The sequence below is a fragment of the Paroedura picta genome, chromosome 6 (genome assembly GCF_049243985.1).
Source record: "Paroedura picta isolate Pp20150507F chromosome 6, Ppicta_v3.0, whole genome shotgun sequence".
Classification (NCBI taxonomy): domain Eukaryota; kingdom Metazoa; phylum Chordata; class Lepidosauria; order Squamata; family Gekkonidae; genus Paroedura; species Paroedura picta.
In genome coordinates this window covers 114,307,381-114,326,361 of record NC_135374.1, presented here as the reverse complement: position 1 = coordinate 114,326,361, position 18,981 = coordinate 114,307,381, and the positions used below count along the sequence as shown (strand labels likewise).

General features: G+C 42.4%; 1 protein-coding gene across 5 annotated transcripts in view; it reads right to left on the bottom strand.

The window, feature by feature from the left end:
* Positions 1–18,981, bottom strand: part of DACH1 (dachshund family transcription factor 1) — a 457,015-nt gene that overhangs the window by 79,225 nt on the left and 358,809 nt on the right. For 3 of the 5 annotated variants that reach the window (XM_077344000.1, XM_077344002.1, XM_077344001.1), the window contains exon 7: positions 1,813–1,911. The exons of the other annotated variants lie outside the window; for them this stretch is intronic. In XM_077344000.1, coding sequence (XP_077200115.1) covers positions 1,813–1,911 — 99 coding nt within the window. The remainder of the gene's footprint in view (positions 1–1,812; positions 1,912–18,981) is intronic. 5 annotated transcript variants of the gene reach the window in all.

Here is an 18,981-nt window from a genome sequence, read left to right as displayed (position 1 = left end):
GAGCACAGAATCAAACCCGGCTCGTCAGATTAGAAGTCCGTGCTTCTAACCACCACACCAAGCTGGCTCTGTTGGACATGGATTTGGTTATTTCTGCTATAATTTATATTCTGTCAAAACCCAAGACTACAGTCCTGCGCTAAGTTATGAATATTTAAATGAACTGAACTTCAAGAGGACTAAGTGCCTTTAACTTGAATGCAATCCCACGCCTACACAAACAAGCAGCAAAACTCTTATTAATGTTAATGAAGAAAAATTGCACCCCTAACAATGCGAAGTTAGTGCAGATGAGTATCTTAGCCATGTCATCTTAATGCTGCCGCAGCTTCAACAAACAATATAAATTACTCCCAGCAAAAAAAAGGAAAAGATCCCTTTGATTGAATGAATCTTCTCTCACCAGTTCCAGATTTTTCAGAAACCAAAGTCAGGTCCAAATAGAAACAGGGATGAAGAGTGGACACACCCAACTGCACTAGGTAAAGTGAGGCACTGCTCTCCTGTAATCGCCCCCTTGCCTCTTCTGAATTATAATCCATATATTAACATAGTAATTGCTTTAAAATTAATTCATTGTTACAGTCTTTGCAAGTCAAGCTAAGCTTTGCTGTCGTTTAAAAATAATTTAGGTCCCTCAAACACTTTACTAACAGATAGTGGCCATCCAGTCCAAGATGGGAGCAATTTATAACATCATACTAGGGGAAGTTTTATTGCTGCTGCAAAATCATTTCAAATAGGAACGATCAGCATAATCCTAAACAGCGTTACACCTTTGAAGGCCACAGAAGCCAGTGGTTTTAGAAGGGTGTAACTCTCTTTAGCAGGGGTAGTCAACCTGTAGTCCTCCAGATGTCCATGGACTACAATTCCAGCAAATGCTGGCAGGGGCTCATGGAATTATAGTCCATTAACATCTGGAGGACCACAGGTTGACTACCCCTGCTCTTTAGCATTACACTGTGTGTTCCTCAGAAGGGGAAATCCTCCATTGAATTTTATACAGTGCAGCGAACACATTGATTCATTTCTGTTCATGGGATTTAGACCCTATTGGTTCTGTTGCTTCCCCTCCCCCACGTCCCCTCAATAAAATGGTTGGAGTTTGTCAAACGAATATTCAAACAGCTCCCAGAACAGTGAGTGCTAATGACAAATAACACAAATAGTTCAAGGTGAGCATATAAACAGGGGTCCTAATTATTTATTTCCGTCATTAGGTCAAATATCTGATCCGGGTCAAAAGGATCCTATTCTTCTCTCCCTTCAGCACTCTCCAATGAATTTACAGGGCAGTAGTTACTTCCTAAAAATCAGAAATTTAACCCCACTCCCAATTCATTATGCTAGTGCATACCAGTCTTTCTCAGTCAGGGTTCGGGAAACCCTGGAAGGGTTTCCTGAGTGGGTTAAATTATTTTTCATATATTTTTAAAAAATTGTTAAACATCCATTGGGTGATATGACCATATATGGTCATGTTGACCAGCCCCCCCCCTCCCAAAATGTCCAGTGATGGGCTTGGAGGGGGTGAGAAGGGGAGGGGGCCCAAGTGGGTGTGTCCACGGCCATGCTTCCCAACCATATTCTGCATGATCATGCCACTTCTGGGGTTTCCCAAAGGCTGAAGAATGTTTCAGGGGTTTCTCAATGGTAAAAAAAGTTGAGAAAGGCTGGCGTATACATTTAAGAAGCATTTTAGAAACAGGAAAGAGCCATGACTAAATATCCATAGATCATCGTCTCACATTCTTAACTAGTTTCCTTAAAGGCAAGATCTTCTGTTTCAAAAGCATGGGATTCATTCACCTATCATATTCTTTGTCCACATCCTAAGTAGGGTCCATCCAGGAGTGTCTCTGCATGGAACCCAATGGATCCTCTGGAGCTTCTGATATCGCAGCATTGCTGAAATTAAGCAGGATGTTGAAGCAAATCAATATGTTGATCAGGCAATCATTGAAAACTCTCTGCTAGAACAGGGGTCCCGAACCTGGTGCCCATGGGTGCCATAATGCCTATCAACGCCCTCCCTGGTGCCCATCATACATTTTTAACAAGAAGGTGAGGCCAAGGGGGACTTCCGTCCATCAAGCCTTCTCATTGATCAATGGAGATCTGATTGGTTGTACAGATTGATGAAAAAACAACAACATTGCTCTGGCACCAGCTGCCACCACAGAACAAGGATCACTGTGTGACTGAAAGTAAGCCTTGGAAGCCATTTTGTGGCTGCTTTTGATTCTTGTGGAAGATTTTATTTTGAATGTGCCTAACCACACTATGTCAGAACTGCAGCAGTGCCTGCTGCAGTCACAAAATGGTTGGGGACTCCTTTGCTAGAAGAAGAAGTACCATCGACATTGTCTTCCCGCACAACTGCTTACATAGCGATTGTATGAGAGTACGAAAACCCTCCCTCGAAGGGCTCTCTCTGTAACAGCAGGAAAATCACACAATAAAACAACGGCTGCGTGTGCCGCCCATGGCTGACTGGGAATTTGGATGCTCTATGCGTTTCAAGCACAAAATAAATGTACGGAGCTCCGAACTCTCCAATGAGGCGGCTGCAAGGATCTGTGATTTTTATTTTCTTGGAGTAGGAGTAAATGTTAGTGGTGATCTCCCAGGATGGTTTACTCGGAACCAGAAAAGAAAGCAATCAAATGTAAAGAAGATAGTGCAAATGGTAGTTTCAAAGCAGCGTCATACTCCCATCATAGTGTAGTGGTTAAGAGGGGCGGCTGCTAACCTGATTCGATCCCCCACTTTTTCACATGCAGCTGGCTGGGGGACCTTGGGCTAGTCACAGTCCATATAGAGCAGTTAAAAAGCAGTCTCAGCCTTGCCTACCTCACCAGGGTGTCTGTTGTGGGGAGAGGAAGGGAAGGCCATTGTAAGCTGCTTTGAGATTCTTTAGGATTGTGATAAGCGGGGTATCAAAACTAACTCCTGTGACCTCACTGAGATTAGAAGGTTCAGCATTGTTTAGGATTGCTTTGTACATGCAGATTTATTAATGCTTTAAAAAAAAGTAGGAGAAAAAAATCCTTAAAAGCTTTCCTATAAATACTTACAGATGTACCCAGCTACCTAGCCTAATAAAAATATGAACATTTATGCTAGTCTACCTCATAATTTTGCTTTTCTTTGTCATTATGACCGAATTATCTAAGGTTTTATTGTTTTCCCCGACATACCCACCTAACGAAAGCCAACCAAACAGCATTCCCTGAGATTTGTCTTGTGAAGTCTACATTTGTATTTCAAATCCTATGAAGGTTACCGGGTGAAACCTTCCAACAATATCCTGAAATCTTCTGGGACCAAATCCCATTATGTGGAGTTCAGTGAAGGGGGTAAACACTACCATAAAGAAATACAAATGGCACTTATTTCCCATTTAGCCAGTGTCACTAAAGTTCACCATTTAGAATTCTAACCAGTTAGAACTTCTTTGTGGAGGTCAAGTACCTTGTGAACCATGTCATCTCACTGATGACATCATATCCCATCCATCAATACGACCAGGAGCACACTTGCCATCTGCTCGGCACGCTATAATAACTTATTAGATATATTCACAGAGTAACAACCTGTACAATGACACTGTTATCTTAATGCTGGCACATTTATAGAGATAGCGGCCCCCGTTCTTTTGTTACAGCAAAGCTTTTTCTACCTCTTTTATGAGAAATATTTTGGCTCAATGGCTGTATTTATTATTATACACAGGCTAGGTTTCTACGCTCATCATTATCTATTTCTGCCATTTTAACACTGCTAGGTTGCATCTGTTGGAAAGAAGAAATACTTCTTAAAACTGTATTCTATTTTTTCTGTTTACATTAAGACTGAGCCAGAGAGGACCTGATATAAATTCAAGAGCGACACATTTTGATTTCCTCTACCAGATGTCTTGCAAGCATTCGGATACCCTAAAATAATGTGTAGCTCCAGAAAGCACCGGGGGGGGGGGGGGCTGTAAAAACACACATCCCTAATCCAGTATTTATTGCAGATTATTTTACATGTCAGAACAAAAACCATGTACTATGCCTCCATAACTGTCATTAGGTAATTGATCTCAAACCCCAATGCATCGCCCTTTACCCTACTTCAACGGAACAGCACATATGAAGTCTGAAAAACACATTAAAGTTGTGATCTATTGTACGGTACACGCATCTAAACCCCCATTGACACAAGCAAGGTTGAAGAAGAAAAGGGTTTTAGCGGATTTCCCCCCCTAAGATGGTACTAGCTTTAGTGCATCTGCTGTCAGAATGCACATGACTTAAGATGGTCACTCTAATACAAAACACTTCTTTGCGGATAAAAAGGGGGCAATATTTGTTTTACATTACAGAGAAATTTATCCTCTGTTCCTTCCTTTGGCTCGCCGTTTATTCCAACTTACACTGTGATCAACATTGTACTAAAATAAAGTCAAGCACAACAGCCGCTCTCTGCCCATCAAAACTCACAGACGCCTGCCAAGTGCTTGTAACAGCTGGTGTTACATTAATTAGTTTAAACTATTTATTTCATCCATCTCCAGAGCAGATTGAACGAAAACATTAGAGATTATTCTAGCATCTGTAAGTGCCCTGCAAACATTAACCAACCAAAGTTGGAATATTAGTCGTTAACTTAAAAAATATACGTGATTTAAGACACTCTGCAGTCAATTACAATAATAAATAATAATCATAAAAAACCCTTAGTCCTACGGCAGTACCACAGTATAAACACACTGATTTTTAAAAACTCACCCATGCTTTAAAGCTCATATTAGTCTTTTGTGTACACAGAGTTTCTTTGTTATAAAGCACATCACCCAAAAATGCTATAATAATTCCTGGCAGCAGAGAACATTAACAATATACGACTCTGTGTGGGTGACACAGTGGATTAGTCACAGGTTTTATGTCTGCTCTTGGAATCCGGCCCTAACTACAGTGATCAAAAGACTGTTAGCAAACTGTTGTTAAAATGACCATTAAAATTACTTTCTGGCCTCAGCTAAGTTTTAGGAGATAGTACTATGAATCTTCAGGGCACGGGCATAACTCCCAAAGTTTGTGGGTGGTTGGAGTTTCTCCACGTCTCTGAAAGGGATGAGCAACACAAAGATGACATGTTCCATTAGGCCTCTTTTCAAAAATAACATTTATTTGATACAATAAAAGGATACACATAATAGTGTACATAATAGGAACAAGACCAACATGTCTGTGTGTAAAGTGGGTGTCAAGTGGCAGTTGACTGCCTTCTTCTGGATAGTGACCCTAGAATTCCTGGTGTTTGCCCACCTAAAGACAACCAGGGCTAACCCTACTTAGTTTTTGACAAGATCAGGCAAGCCTGGGCCATCCAGGTCAGGGCAATAAATCTACCCGAACCTTAAAAACCCAGTGAAACAAAGGACCCTGTTTCTTACATTTTGCCGGAAGGGCCATTCTCTGCACGGCCCTCAAATGTAACGAGTCTGAACCGGAAGCCTCTGTCTTGTTGGTAGGCCCAAGATTCATGATGTGGTAATGGAAGGAAAAGAGGCCTACACGCTGGTGAAACTAAGCCTAATCTCTTGTTACCCTTGATACCCAGGTCCAACATGGAGGCTGGCAATGCTATTAGTTGCCAAAGATAGTACAGTATCACTCTTGGACTCAGTACTGTAATATCCCAGCTATCCTGTGTTCATGGATGAAGGATGGAGCCACAGACTACTTCAGGAGTGGTCTGCTAATGACAAGGCTGCAGAACAGATCACAGCAATGGCTCTGACCCAATCTTGCCCAATGACCCAATCTGGGTCAGAAAACACTTGTCAAACCCTTCAAGATTTGCATGGGCTTACTTGCAGAGTGATCCTCAGCAGGGTCTCCTCTTCTTTGCCCTTTGGGCTTGGGAGTGATAGAATGGGCCATCAAGTCAGTGTTGATTTCTCTATACCCACTCAAGGGGGTTCAAGGCAGGAGACAATCAGAACCGGTTTTGCTATTGCATAGCAACCCCAGACTTCCATGGTGGTCTCCCACAGAAGTACTAACAAGGAGGTCCAGGGGTGCTACACTGAAGCAGGCAGTAGAAAACCACCTCTGGTTCTCTCATCTTGAAAACCCTACAGGGTTGGTATGTCCACCTGTGATTTGATGGTATTGTCCACCACCAAATGTTCTTAAGACTGCAGGGTTGGAGATAGTGTCTGTTTGAGGAGACACCACTATGGGCTACTTTCAGAGAGGGAAAGCAGTATGGTATAGCTTGATTTCAGAAGCTAACCAGGATGGGTGACCACCATGGATGATTCTGCAGAAGGCAGCAATGGCAAAACATCTCTGCTTCTCATTTGCCTTGCAAGTCCCTTGCTGGGATCGCTGTAAATCAGTCATGAATTGTTGGCACTTACATATGTATGCATGTTTTTCTTGTGAACAGCATACAGATGTCTCTTACAGAGAGGTATGTTTTAGGTCACAGAGGTCCAAAAATCTAGAACTAAGAATCAGAAGGCCATGAGGGTAACACTTGGGCATTTAAAATATTATTTGGTTTTCGGGATATAAGTCTCAGACTTCATCTTCGAGGCACAATGAGATTGCAATAATAGGAAGAAAGAAAAGCATGCAAAGTAATCATGTTGTTTTTTTCAGGGGGGAGGGGAATCTATGCTGGGGTGTGCTGATGATAGAAACTTGCAATATCATATTTACCTGGAACATAGTCCTATCAGCTATTTTATTAAACAGTCAACAGAGCTATAAGGTACGAGTGTTAAAACAGAACACAGCAACTATTAACATTTGATTAGCAAAGTTTATTCCACCATCTGGAGCCTCCTCTATGGCTACACTGAAAAACATTGTCACTTTTCCAGTAATATATTTTTTCACCCCAACAAGAAGAAGCGTAACTGGCAGTTCCACTGAACAGTCTGGTACCATAGCCTCAAAAAATTAAGTTTTAAAATCACTATACCTATCTGTCACTTGTATGCAAATTTAAGACCCCCCTTTTTTCCCTTGATGGTGCATGTGTGTATGTGGGAGAAACAAGTCTTCCTTTTGGATAGATGGCGATAGAAAGTCCTATCAAGTCACAGTTGACTTATAGGGACCTCGTAGGGTTTTCAAGGCAAGAGAGGTTCTAAGTAGGTTTACTATTGCCTGAGTCTGTGTGGCAGCCTTGGTCTTTCTTGAAGTTCTCCCATCCAAGTTCTAACCAGAACCTCAGCTGATCCTGTTCAGCTTCTGAGATCTAATGAAATCAGACAATCCAGGTCAGGGCTTAAAGTAGACAAGTAAGGTATTTTGGTTTTTACACTGAAACTCATTCCGCACGACTTTAATATAGCACTAGTCTTGCATTTTGTTTTCGCCACTAAAACTACATTCCGCATGACGTTGAGCAATCTGCAACACTCCTGCAACACTAGCGCGAAAATCGCTTAGTTGTAGCGATTTCCGGGGAATCCAGAAAAGTGGATTCACCCTCAGAAAATCGCTACACTCCTGCCAACAACCTGCAACACTTGCGAAAAAGACCTGTGCGTTCTCAATGTAGCGATTACGACAAAGTCCCTTTCCCTGGCTCTCTACTCCAAACTTCCGGCGAAGCGATCGCCATTTTTTTTCCTCGGAGCGAGCGGGGAAAGCAATGAACCAGCAAGGCTTCATTCACCCAGCGAGGCTTCTCCAGCTACAGTCCCTCCACAGAAGTGCTTTAAAGCTCCCCTAAGTCCCCAAGCACAACACAGCCCCCTGTTCGCCAGTCCCCTTTAATTTCAGCCAAAAATCACGCCCGTGCGCGGGGGGGGATTTTTTTCCACTCGGGGGAGCGTGGTAACGATGACTCACCAGCTCACACGCCAGCTAGATGGGTCTCTACGTTAGGAAGAATCAAGGCATATTCGTTGAAACATGTGTGTAAGTGTTTTTTAAACTGTGCTTAAAGGGAAAGGGGCTTTTCGGGAGCATGATAACAACCGCCCATTGGCTGTTCGTTTGATTGATGGCCAGGGGCGGGAACAAGCACAGAAAAAATCGCTTCCTTTCTAGCGATTCCTGCGAGACCGGAATCCTGTGGGGAACTAATGAAACGCTACTGGATTCCACTACAAATGCAGGTATGCGGAACACCGAGATTCCACTATTTAAAATAGCGTTATTGCTTTGTGAAACCAATTGGCAACATTGGTCCTTGTGCGGAATGGGCCTGAATGTTGCCTTTTGTAGATATTCAGGTGAGTTCTACACGTTGGCTTCCGGGTATGTCTCCCACCTTTCTTCTGGGTTAAAGGGACAATGCAATAGTGAGGAGGCATAAACCAAAAACAGCAGACTGAACATCACTTTTAAGTCTTCTGAATGATTTCACTTTCCTTATGTCTTAGGTCTTTCTCAGAACCCATGGGCAGAACATATCATTAATACTGCTTCTGTTTCCTCAATGGTATGTTTTTAAATGTCTGAAGTGAAGGACAGGAGTTGTATCTAAAGGTATTTCAACCAACTGCTGCCCCCATCTTTTGTCATGGTTCCCTGCTTAGAACCAGTGACACTGTAAATATTCCATGCTACTCCACTGTACTAGTCCAACACACAATTCAAAATAGTAGCAGGACAAAGACCACGGGACTACATGAAAAGGGCAACAGGGCTCAGTCCGGTAAAGCAGAGAAGTACTTAAAGGCTGGGAGACTGTTTCTACCATCCAGGTTCCGCCTATGGCAGGAACCCAAATTCGTGCTACTCACACAGCTATACCTCACTCCCCGTTGAGTGCTATATAGACTTTAATATGGGTTCAGAATGCTTTTCATCTGTTGTACAGAAAACACACAGCTGCTGCAAGTATCACAGTCAACACCTGTAAAGGTCATTTGTGCCCTCTTCCTTTATATTTCCATGCTAGCAACGTAGCTTCTCAGAGCTTGGAAACTAAGCAGGTTGGCCACAGGTAGATTTTGGGTGGGAAAACACCAAGAAGGACTAGGGTTCCTAAAAGAGGAAGGCAATGGCAAACCACCTCCACGTATCTCTTATCTTGAAAATTCCATGGGCCTGGGGTTGCCATGAGTTAGTTGTGACTTGACAGCACAAAATTATTAGTCCTGACCTGGATGGCCCAGGCTAGCATGATTTTGTCAGATCTTAGGAAATAAGCAGAGCTGATCTTGGATAGGAGACCCCCAAGGAAGTCCAGAGTATTTACATATAGAGGCTGGCAATGTCGAGCCATCTCTGCTCATACGTTGCCTTCAAAACTCCATGAGGGGTGGCTACACATTGGGTGGCTACACAATTCTTCATCGTTGGGAGGCCTTCCTTCTGCTGCTAACACCAGCCATTTGCTATCCAATCATTCTAACCTCCTTGTTGTAATCCTTGCCTCTACAGCAGATAGAAGCTTCTATCTGTGAGTGAGGATCACATACAAGCACCAGCCACAAAGCAGACCCAAATTATTTAGCGCAAACAATGGAGATGGAAATAACTGTTTTAACTCCTGATCTGGTTCTACATGAAGTATGAGATCACACGCTGGATAATGTCCTTTCAGTGCACTTTAGATTATTTGTTCCATACAGGAAAATCCAACTGCAAAAGCACATTAGAAGGGCATTATCCAAGATGTGCATAATGGATCCTGGATGACCCAGGCCAGCCTGTTTATGTCATATTTCGGCTACTAAGCACAGTCAGCCCTGGCTCGTATTTGGATGGGAGATTGCCAAGGAAGTCTAAAGTCATGATACAGAGGCAGGCAATGGCAGACCACCTCTGACTGTCTCTTACCTTGAAAACTGCATAAGGCAGCCTTTCTCAACTTTTTTACCGTTGAGAGATCCCTGAAAGATTCTTCAGGCTTTGAGAAACCCCAGAAGTGGCGAGATTGCGCGAAATATCGTTGGGAAGCATATCTGTGTACATGCCTACCTGAGGCCCCTCCCCTTCCCACCTCCTCTAGGTTCATCACTGGTGATTTTGGGAGGGGTTGTGTGTGTTGACATGACTGTATAGGGTCACATCACCCAATAAATGCTTAACATTTTTAAAATATATTAAAATATTAATCGACTCCCATTCATTCAGGAAGCCCTTCCACGGTGATCGGAAACCCCAGGACTTCACGAAAGCCTGGCATAAGGGGTCGCCGTAAGCCAGCTGCAACCGACCAAGAAAGAGACAGAACAAAACATAGCTGCTCCCAGTTTTCTATTACGCTTACGACCCTTCTCAATAATGGCACATTTCGTAAACAATCTTGATCCTGAATAGAGACTTTTCCCTCTGACTTCTGTTTCCTAAGAAACTTGTCACAAACTTCCCTTTTATTAAATGCTTCTTCCTTGATATGCGTTATATATGTATATATATGTATGTATGTATGTATGTATGTATGCATGCATGCATGTATGTATGCATGTATGTATACACATACACATATATAAATTTTAAAGGAGAAAAAATTGCCTTCCAAGAATATCATCTGGGGACTTATGAATAATCAACAGGAAAGCACTAATGTGTTTCCAATTTGGTATCTGGCTTTACCTCTGCACCACATAAGCATGAGCATTCATTATACTTGACATTTAAATGGTTAAATGTATTAGGCACTCCGCCAATGTATATCTCTCCCCCTCTCCTTTCCGGACTATTCCCCCCCCCCCCCAAAACACGCATACATTTTTTTTTCCTTTTGTGCAATAGAGGGGAAAAAAGTTAATTGTGAAACTTTGTCACAGAACCCTTTGTTCCCGCCGAAGTCACTTTGCTTGTCTCTCCTGCAGTAAGGACACCAAATCCTAAAAGCTGGCAAGAATGCATATGTTTATTTCACCATTGCTCTGCAATTACTGAATGCCACTTAATTATAGCAACAGATGCTCGAGTGTAGGAACCAGAAAAATCAAACGCCTCATTTCCAGGTTATTTTTTTCCATTGCTTCTGCCAACAGCAGATGTGCGAGCCCCTTGTGCTCTGGCGTAAATACTTATCAAATCCTAACAGGTCACCGATGTCACACACAACATTTCAGATGCAACTGTTTCACCTGATAATAGGCTCTGAAAATAAAACTGTGAGCAGTAAATACAATGTATTCGGAATGAAATGCCATAATGTGAAATTGCTTTTTCTCCAGCTACATAAGAAGTCCTTGACAGTTTTTGGCAGTGATAAATCACCCACCCATTAATTGTCTCCTCTCTCATTGTGAGGTGAGCTGCTAAAAGGGGCAGTCAACAAAAATGACTTAAAGGACAAATTTTGGCAAAAAAAAAAGAGAGAGAAAAAGAGAGAGAGAGAGAAAGAGAGAGAGAGAGAGAATGAAGAAATCTGTCACAGCTCAGCCTCCAGTAAACTGTCAAGGAACAATCAAAATATATGTAACTGAAGGTGTTTATGTCTTTTTTAGAAAGGTTAGGAGATGATACATTTACAGATTTTTAAAAAGTAGGAAAAGAAACCCAGAGACTGAGAGAATCTGAAGTTGATGGCTTGAAAGAGATGTCTCCCATTTCGGCGTACGGCCACCCTCATGAGTAAAAGGCCAGTAATGTCGTGAATGTGTGTGTCTGTTGTATAGTGGTTATAAGAGCAACACTCTCTAACCTGGAGGAGTGGGTTTGATTCCCCATTCATCTCCCACATGAAACCTGTTGTGTAACCTTGGGCAAGTCCTACTTCTTTCAGAACTCCCTCAGCCCCACCTATCTCACAGAGTGTCAGTTGTAGGGCAAGGAAGGGAAGACGATTGTAAACAACTCTTGCTCCTTGCAGAAGTACGGAAAAGTAGAGTATAAACATGCATATTCTTGGCTCTGATACTGATAATCGCCGAGATGGCTGTGCTCCGAGGAGGTGGGAGAGAAATCAACTTAATAAATAAATTAAATAAATAAAACATACTCTTGTCTACTAAAACCTTGGGAGATGACAACTACTATTAAGGTGTGTGTGTGTGGGGGGGACAAAGTAACCATGTGACTGAATGGCTTGATATTGTACATGTTTTATGGGGGACTGATACCACAAATCTCTTCATGCTCTCAGCTCTTGCCTATACCAGTGAGAGCTCTGACGGCTCAGCGTCATGCAGAACAAAGGTCTTCATTACACCACAAAATTTGTGGGTGGGGCTCATTTGAAAGGCAGAAGATGTTCTTCAGGACACTTGGTGGTTTCGCTCTATTCTTCATGCCCAAGTTTCTCAAACCACATGTGACTCTTTCACAGGAACCACTGGTTTTACACACACTGTCAATGTCAACAATCACATGGGGCTATTAGCAGAGCTGCCTGCCCTTACTGGTTGACCCAGGCCAAACAGATGTCATCAGATCTCGAAAGCTAAGTACAGTTTGGCCCCGGTTGGTCCTTGGGCAGGAGACCACCAAGGAAGTCCAGAGTTGCTATGAAGAGGCAGGCCACCTCTGAATGTTCCTTGCTTTTGAGGTTGCCATTAGTAGGCTGTGCCTTCAAGCAACTTCCACCAGCACCATCAGTAGCCAATGAAAGAGGGGGACTATATAGGGTTCCTATTGTAGCACTAATAAAGATTTAAAAAAAGAACTACAAAAAATGCTCTTTAGACCACATGATCTTTTGGGGAGCTAAATCTTGAAGTACAGACATTCTATGTCATCTCTAGGTAGCAGTCTTTTACCTACAGAATAAGCACGCCTTGAATAAATCTTTGTTGGTCGTAAAGGTGCTACTGGGCTCTGATTTTATTACATTACAAATGGCGAGGTTTGATAAGGATTTATGAAAATTCCAGAGTGAAAGCAACATGAAACAATTGTCCTTTACTCTTGCAAACGCCTTGGAAGCTGCTAATTCTTATATTAGCCTGGTATCACATTGTCTTACCAGAAAATACTTTCAAGACCTCCCACCCCCCAATGAGGCACAGAAGAAACCTTCCAAACTGTTGCTGGGATTTACCCCAACACTCTATGTGAACTGGGAGATGAGGGATGGCCAAGAATGAACCATGTGGTCTGATGGTCCAGCCAAGAATGAACCATGTGATCACATGGTCCGGGCTCCTGCATGCAGGGACTAGCACTGGCATTGATCTGAACTCTCCATTGTCATCCATTGACTAGGGAGGTGGTGCCTGCATGACTGCTCCCTGCTTTCTATTGACGCTCTTAAAAGGTCTTGGGGTGGAGCCAAACAATGGCATGCTGAGGTCAGGGGCAGTTGCTGGGGCTCTCACCACCAGCTGGCAAAGGAACCACACAATGATCCACATGGCTTCTGGGGACTGCCTTCCCCCGCTTCACCTCCAGCAGGGGGGCTATGATGGGGCAGTTTATCAGGCAGCTGGTGGGTCACCCGATTCAGGATCAATTCCCGTGCTTCACCAATGTTCCTGCGGTGGCTCCAATAAAGCTGTGGACTTTCCCCCTCGCCCAAATATCTGGTAGCTGGTCCATCCTCACCCTTGCTCCATTCTATCCCCTAGTCCACAGTGAAAGGGTATAGTTCTTATAGTTGCACTTCACAGCTTTCTAATAACAACAGTTATATAATATTTTCACATGACTGTGAAAGATGTCTGAAAATTCATGTATTATTCTTGGCTCTAAGATCACTCAAAGTGGTGGATGCAGCCGTGAAATCGAATGAACCGAATACGGAAAAATAAAGGTATCAGCTTTAATACAAAGTGCCGGCTAGTCAGCGCCATTGTCTTCCCCATAACAATCTATGGATGCGAAAGCTTGACCCTGAAGAAGGAAGACGGGAGGAAAACAGATGCTTTTGTATTATGATGTTGGAGACGAGTACTGCGAATACCATGGACAGCCAAAGTTACCAAGAAGATAGTTTTAGAGAGGAGCAAACCAACTATGTCATTAGAAAGCAAGATATTATGGCTGAAGCTCACTTACTTTGGACGCATCATGCGATCAGTCTCGTTAGAAAAATCATTAATGCTTGGCATGGTCAGTGGCAAAAGGAAACGTGGTCACCAAAGGATCCACTGGCTCAACACGATCAAAACTGTTACAGGGATGACCATGAACCAACTAAAAGAAGCAGTCATTGACAGAAATGTATGGCGAAAACTTTCCTATAGAATCGCTGAGGGTCGGACATGAAGTACTCTCTGGGGTCTGGACTACCTGCTTTCAGTGGAGACGAACATTTTTAGTTAGATGTGTGTGAATGAGAGACAGCTCCACTGAATGCAGAAAAACTGTTGGGAATTTTGTTGAAGGCATACTTGTATGCTTAAAAGTAAGATAACCTCCTCAACCTCTCCTCCACACGTTTTCTAGGTTAAGAGGGAAGATACAAAATATACTGTAACTGTACTGCAAGTGAAGTTCAGAATACCAGAATGAAGGCTGGTGTGCACAGTCAGGACAAAACATCTGCGTCTCGAGTTTAAACATCCTCATTTGCCAAAGGAAGCTGTAAACTTTGACAAATGCTAGAAATCATACCAATTTTCAAATAAGAGGAAGAAATAAAATGACATTACAATTTGCTACCTGAGAAAAATCCTCTTTGATACTGAGAATTACTATGCACTAGATATATAAATATATCAGTCCTATTCAGTTGAAGATTACTAAAAATGATGTAAAACTGGATTTAAAAAAATCATTTAAGCTACTGCATATATTTATAGGACAGGGTGGGAGTCCAGCAAAATTAAACAAACAAAAAAGCAAACATCATATCTGTGTGTGTGTGTGTGTGCTGCTGTTCTTGACATAAATGTCACTAAATATACTCTTTTTCTCTTGGATGTCAAAGCTGCAAAAGAAAAAGAGGGGACTGAAGTTTTCTTCCCCCCCCCCCCCCCCGTTCTGCTGTTTTGGTGATGAGCCAGGCTGAGCACTTGCTGTGAGCATATGGAGATGGCATATTTGCAAGTCCATCTCTGGAGGATTGCAAAAGGCCCTTAGCTTGTGAAAAACAGCAATGTTATTTTTTTTTTTAACGTTCCCTATATTTAGAGATTAAATCGCTCACTGCACAAACCCATTTGGAGCAGGCGAGAAGGTGAAAAGGATAATCAGTACAGTCAGTGGTCCGTGTTTCCTAAACGCTTTCGAAAACATTACTGCGTGCAGGCATAAAATTAGCGGCAGGACCTTAAAAAGGACTGGCATTTAGCATGACTTTTTGGAAAGTGACACCCTCATTTTTTTTCCCGGGTAGGATATCATTAAATTTCAATCGCCCTATGGCAGTGCCTTTCCATTAATAACCAATTCACTGTGTCACTTTGGCTCCCCTTTGAAATAATGAGGCTTTGCTCCGCTTTAATAAATTTAAACATATTCTCAAGGCCAGAGAAGATAGGGAAACCGCAGATGGGCTGAGAAGGGGTGGGGGGGAACCACGATTCATAAATCCTTAACTGCCTGAGATTGTTGAGAGCAAAACAAAGTAACACTCGTAAAATATTAAACAATCCCAGCTGTATGAGTGAAGCTTCATTAACAAAAATGGACTATTTACGGCCTTCCAGAGAGCCGGTGGGGGGAAGGAGAGAAAAGAGGCAATCTTTAGAAAAAACACGGTCATCCTCGTTTTTATTCTCTAATCAACCGATGGCAGGATCTTTGAGCGAGCCTCTGAATGAGGGGGGGGGGGAATTAATGTATGCTTTTAGCAGAAAAATGATACCTTTCCCATATCATAAATTATGCTACCTGATGTTCAAAACTATAGAAATGAAGTGGAAAAAAGCAAATTTACCACTCGTTTGATCATCTGCTGCAGATCCAAGAACTGTTTCCATGTTTACGAGTTAAACATGGCAAACTTTACCTAAATCACACATGGACCATTTCTACACTCGAAGGAAAACACTGCAGTAGGAACAATAACAAAAGAAATCAAGCAATACCAGTTGTATTAGTTAAGCAGACAGGATAGTTCACAAAGTTTGCATTTCTGGTATTATTTTCCTCGCATCCTCCCGCATGAGTGCGCAGACCTCATTTATTTATTTTTTAGCCTTCAAGTCTGATTAATAAATAGTTCTTGCCTAAGAATATGTGATTTTTATTCAAGGAGACAGACCAAGCTGGGTAGCTGTGTTGGTCTGTCGGTAACGGTAAAAAGGCAAGAATCCAGTATCAACTTAAAGTAGCTTTTCCCAACCTTTTGACCATGGAGGAGCCCCTAAAATAATTTTTCAGACATTGAGGAGCTCTGGAAATTATGTCATCTGGCCACACACCCCACCACACCCCCAAGAATGACATCACTACCAATACCCTCCCGCCACCTTCACTACTACTATGGTGGTTATGCCTCATGTAGGCCAGAAGAAAGAGTAGGAGCTGAGAAGACAGCCTGGACTCCAATACTATGCCACTGCGGACACCCTTCAAAGCTCCCACAGACATCCAGGGGTTCACGGACCCCTGATTAGGAATCCCTGCCTTAAAGACTAACAAAATTGTGTCAAGGTGACAGCTTTCGCGAGCCACTGCTCTCTTCTTCAGATACTTGAAGTATTTATCTGAAAAAGTGAGCAGTGACTCACAAAAGCTCATACAAATTTTGTTAGTCTTTACAACCAACTTATGACGACCTCATGGGTTTTAAGGACAAAAGACGTTCAGAGATAGTTTGCCTCTCCCTGCTGATGCGTAGCAACCCTGGACTTCCTTAGAGCTGTCCAATTCAAATTCTAACTAGGGCCAACCCTGCTTAATTATAGTCTAGGCCAGGGGTAGTCAACCTACGGTCCTCCAGATTTCCAAGTACTACAATTCCCACGAGCCCCTGTCAGCATTTGGCTCATGGGAATTGTAGTCCATGGACATCTGGAGGACCACAGGTTGACTACCCCTGGTCTAGGCTACTGAGGACATCAACCTCATGCAAGGTTATGTTAGATAAGTTAATTCGGAAATAATATAGTTTCCTAAAGAAAACAACACTGCAGAATTTGGTTGTTGGTTCTGTGGAATTTCACAGAACTGTAGAGCATTTATGGTACTCTAACGGTAGCTCAATATGTCAAAAAAAAGATGATCTTTTAAAATAATGGGCATAGGTTACATCAGGGATTCCCAGCGAGGGATCTGCAGCCTTTCCTTTCCAGTCTTAATGGATGCGGCCACATGCTAGAGATTTGGCCACTTCCATTGCTCCCCTCTCGAGCATAAGAGAGTTCTCTGGTGGGGCCTGCATGACTACTCCTGCCTTAAACTGCCTCCTGTCTCTCTCCTTCTTAGTCCTTATTGAGCCTGCTAGTTAGCATGGATGGTGATGTGAATTCCAGTGACGTGTCCCTTCCATGGGGGCATGGCAGGGAGGTTTGATCAGCTGACATCACTTCCAGGGCTCCTCAAAGCTTGAAAAATTGTTTCAGAGGTCCCTCCATGGTCAAGGGTTGAAAAAGGCTGGGCTATTTTCTCCTAAAAATGGGACACCAGTTATTGGATCTCAATCAGATAAATTCCAGTGCTCATGCTGTATCAATGGGCTATAGAGATGAATACAAATGGTTGCAAATTACTGATATAAACTTACAACAATAATAGTAAAGTATATAAAAATTTACTAATTTCATTTTAAAACCAGCATTTATTAAAACCAGGATCGCCTTTCCAACTTTGTATTAGACCTGTCGATAATCAATCGCAAGTAGTCCCACAGAAGAGCATATTATATAATTTAAAATTTTTAGTATGTGTGTTGTGGGGGCATTTTGAATTTAGAACAGGTGCATAAACAACTGTGTCACTCCACACAGAGATGTCAGTCCAAAATATGTCAAGGTACAAATGCAATTGGTGACACATTTAATTTTTTTTTAAGTACAGGTTGTGAGAAATGCCTCTGTCCATAATCATGCTGAGGAGCACAATCACAAATTATTGTACAGACATCCGGGAAACAAATACATTATGTTAACCTTTAATCATAAATTTCCTTGACTGGCATTATAGATTGGCAAACATCTTCTGAGTGGTATTCAAAACTTGTAATGTTTTTTAATAGATATTCATTCTGTCCTCCCCCCCCCCCCATAACAATACATAAAACCACAGTTTCAGTAAAATCCAATTAATAAGCTAATACATTTGGCATTGAAAAATCCACAAAACTGCATAAATAGAATAAAGAGTAACAGTACACGAACACATGAAACATCTTTATATTGAATCAGTCCATTAGTCCATCTAGATCAGTATTGCCTACTCTAATAGGCAGCAGCTCTCTAGGGTCTCAGGCAGAGGTCTTTCACTTCACCTACTGCCTGGTCCTTTTAATTCGACATCCTGGGAATTGAACCCAGGACCTACTGCATGCAAAGCAGATGTTCTACCACTGAGCCATGGTCCTTCGACATTTCATATCACTGGAACATACATGACCAATCCCAGTCAAGGTTCATAAGCAAGTCATCAGAAAAGAAGGAAAAGGATAAAGTAGTCAAAATACATGACTGCCATTGTTCGTAGCAGCCCAATGGCAGGCTGGGTAGACGTCCACGGGACACGTCAAGGACCATGGTCACCAGACCCAATGCTGGCAACCTCTTAACCATACTGAAAGGGATAGGAAACAAAATGTCGGCAACCAGATTCTTGGTCGTTATGTGGAAACGTCCCACATAATGGCTGGAGAAAGATGGGATAAAAGTCTTTTGAAGGAAGGAAGGAATCTTCTTCTTCTTCCAAGAACTCTTAATAGTTTTCCTGATAATCACTTAATATTCTCCATCTGTTGAGCCAAAAAGGCTAGTGCCTCTTTGTGTGCTTCATTTCTCTACCATGTACTTTTGGCTGGGTTGTCTTGGCTCTTTGTAGTGCTGGGCATACCCTTTCCCTGGACCAAGCCTTGTTGTACACAATAGGACTTGTGTGTATCTTTGTTGGCCATTGCCTTCCTCTCCAGAGCCTTCCTTGAAGGTCTTCCTTCCAAGTACTAGGTCAGTACTTGGAAGGAAGACCTTCAAGGAAGGCTCTGGAG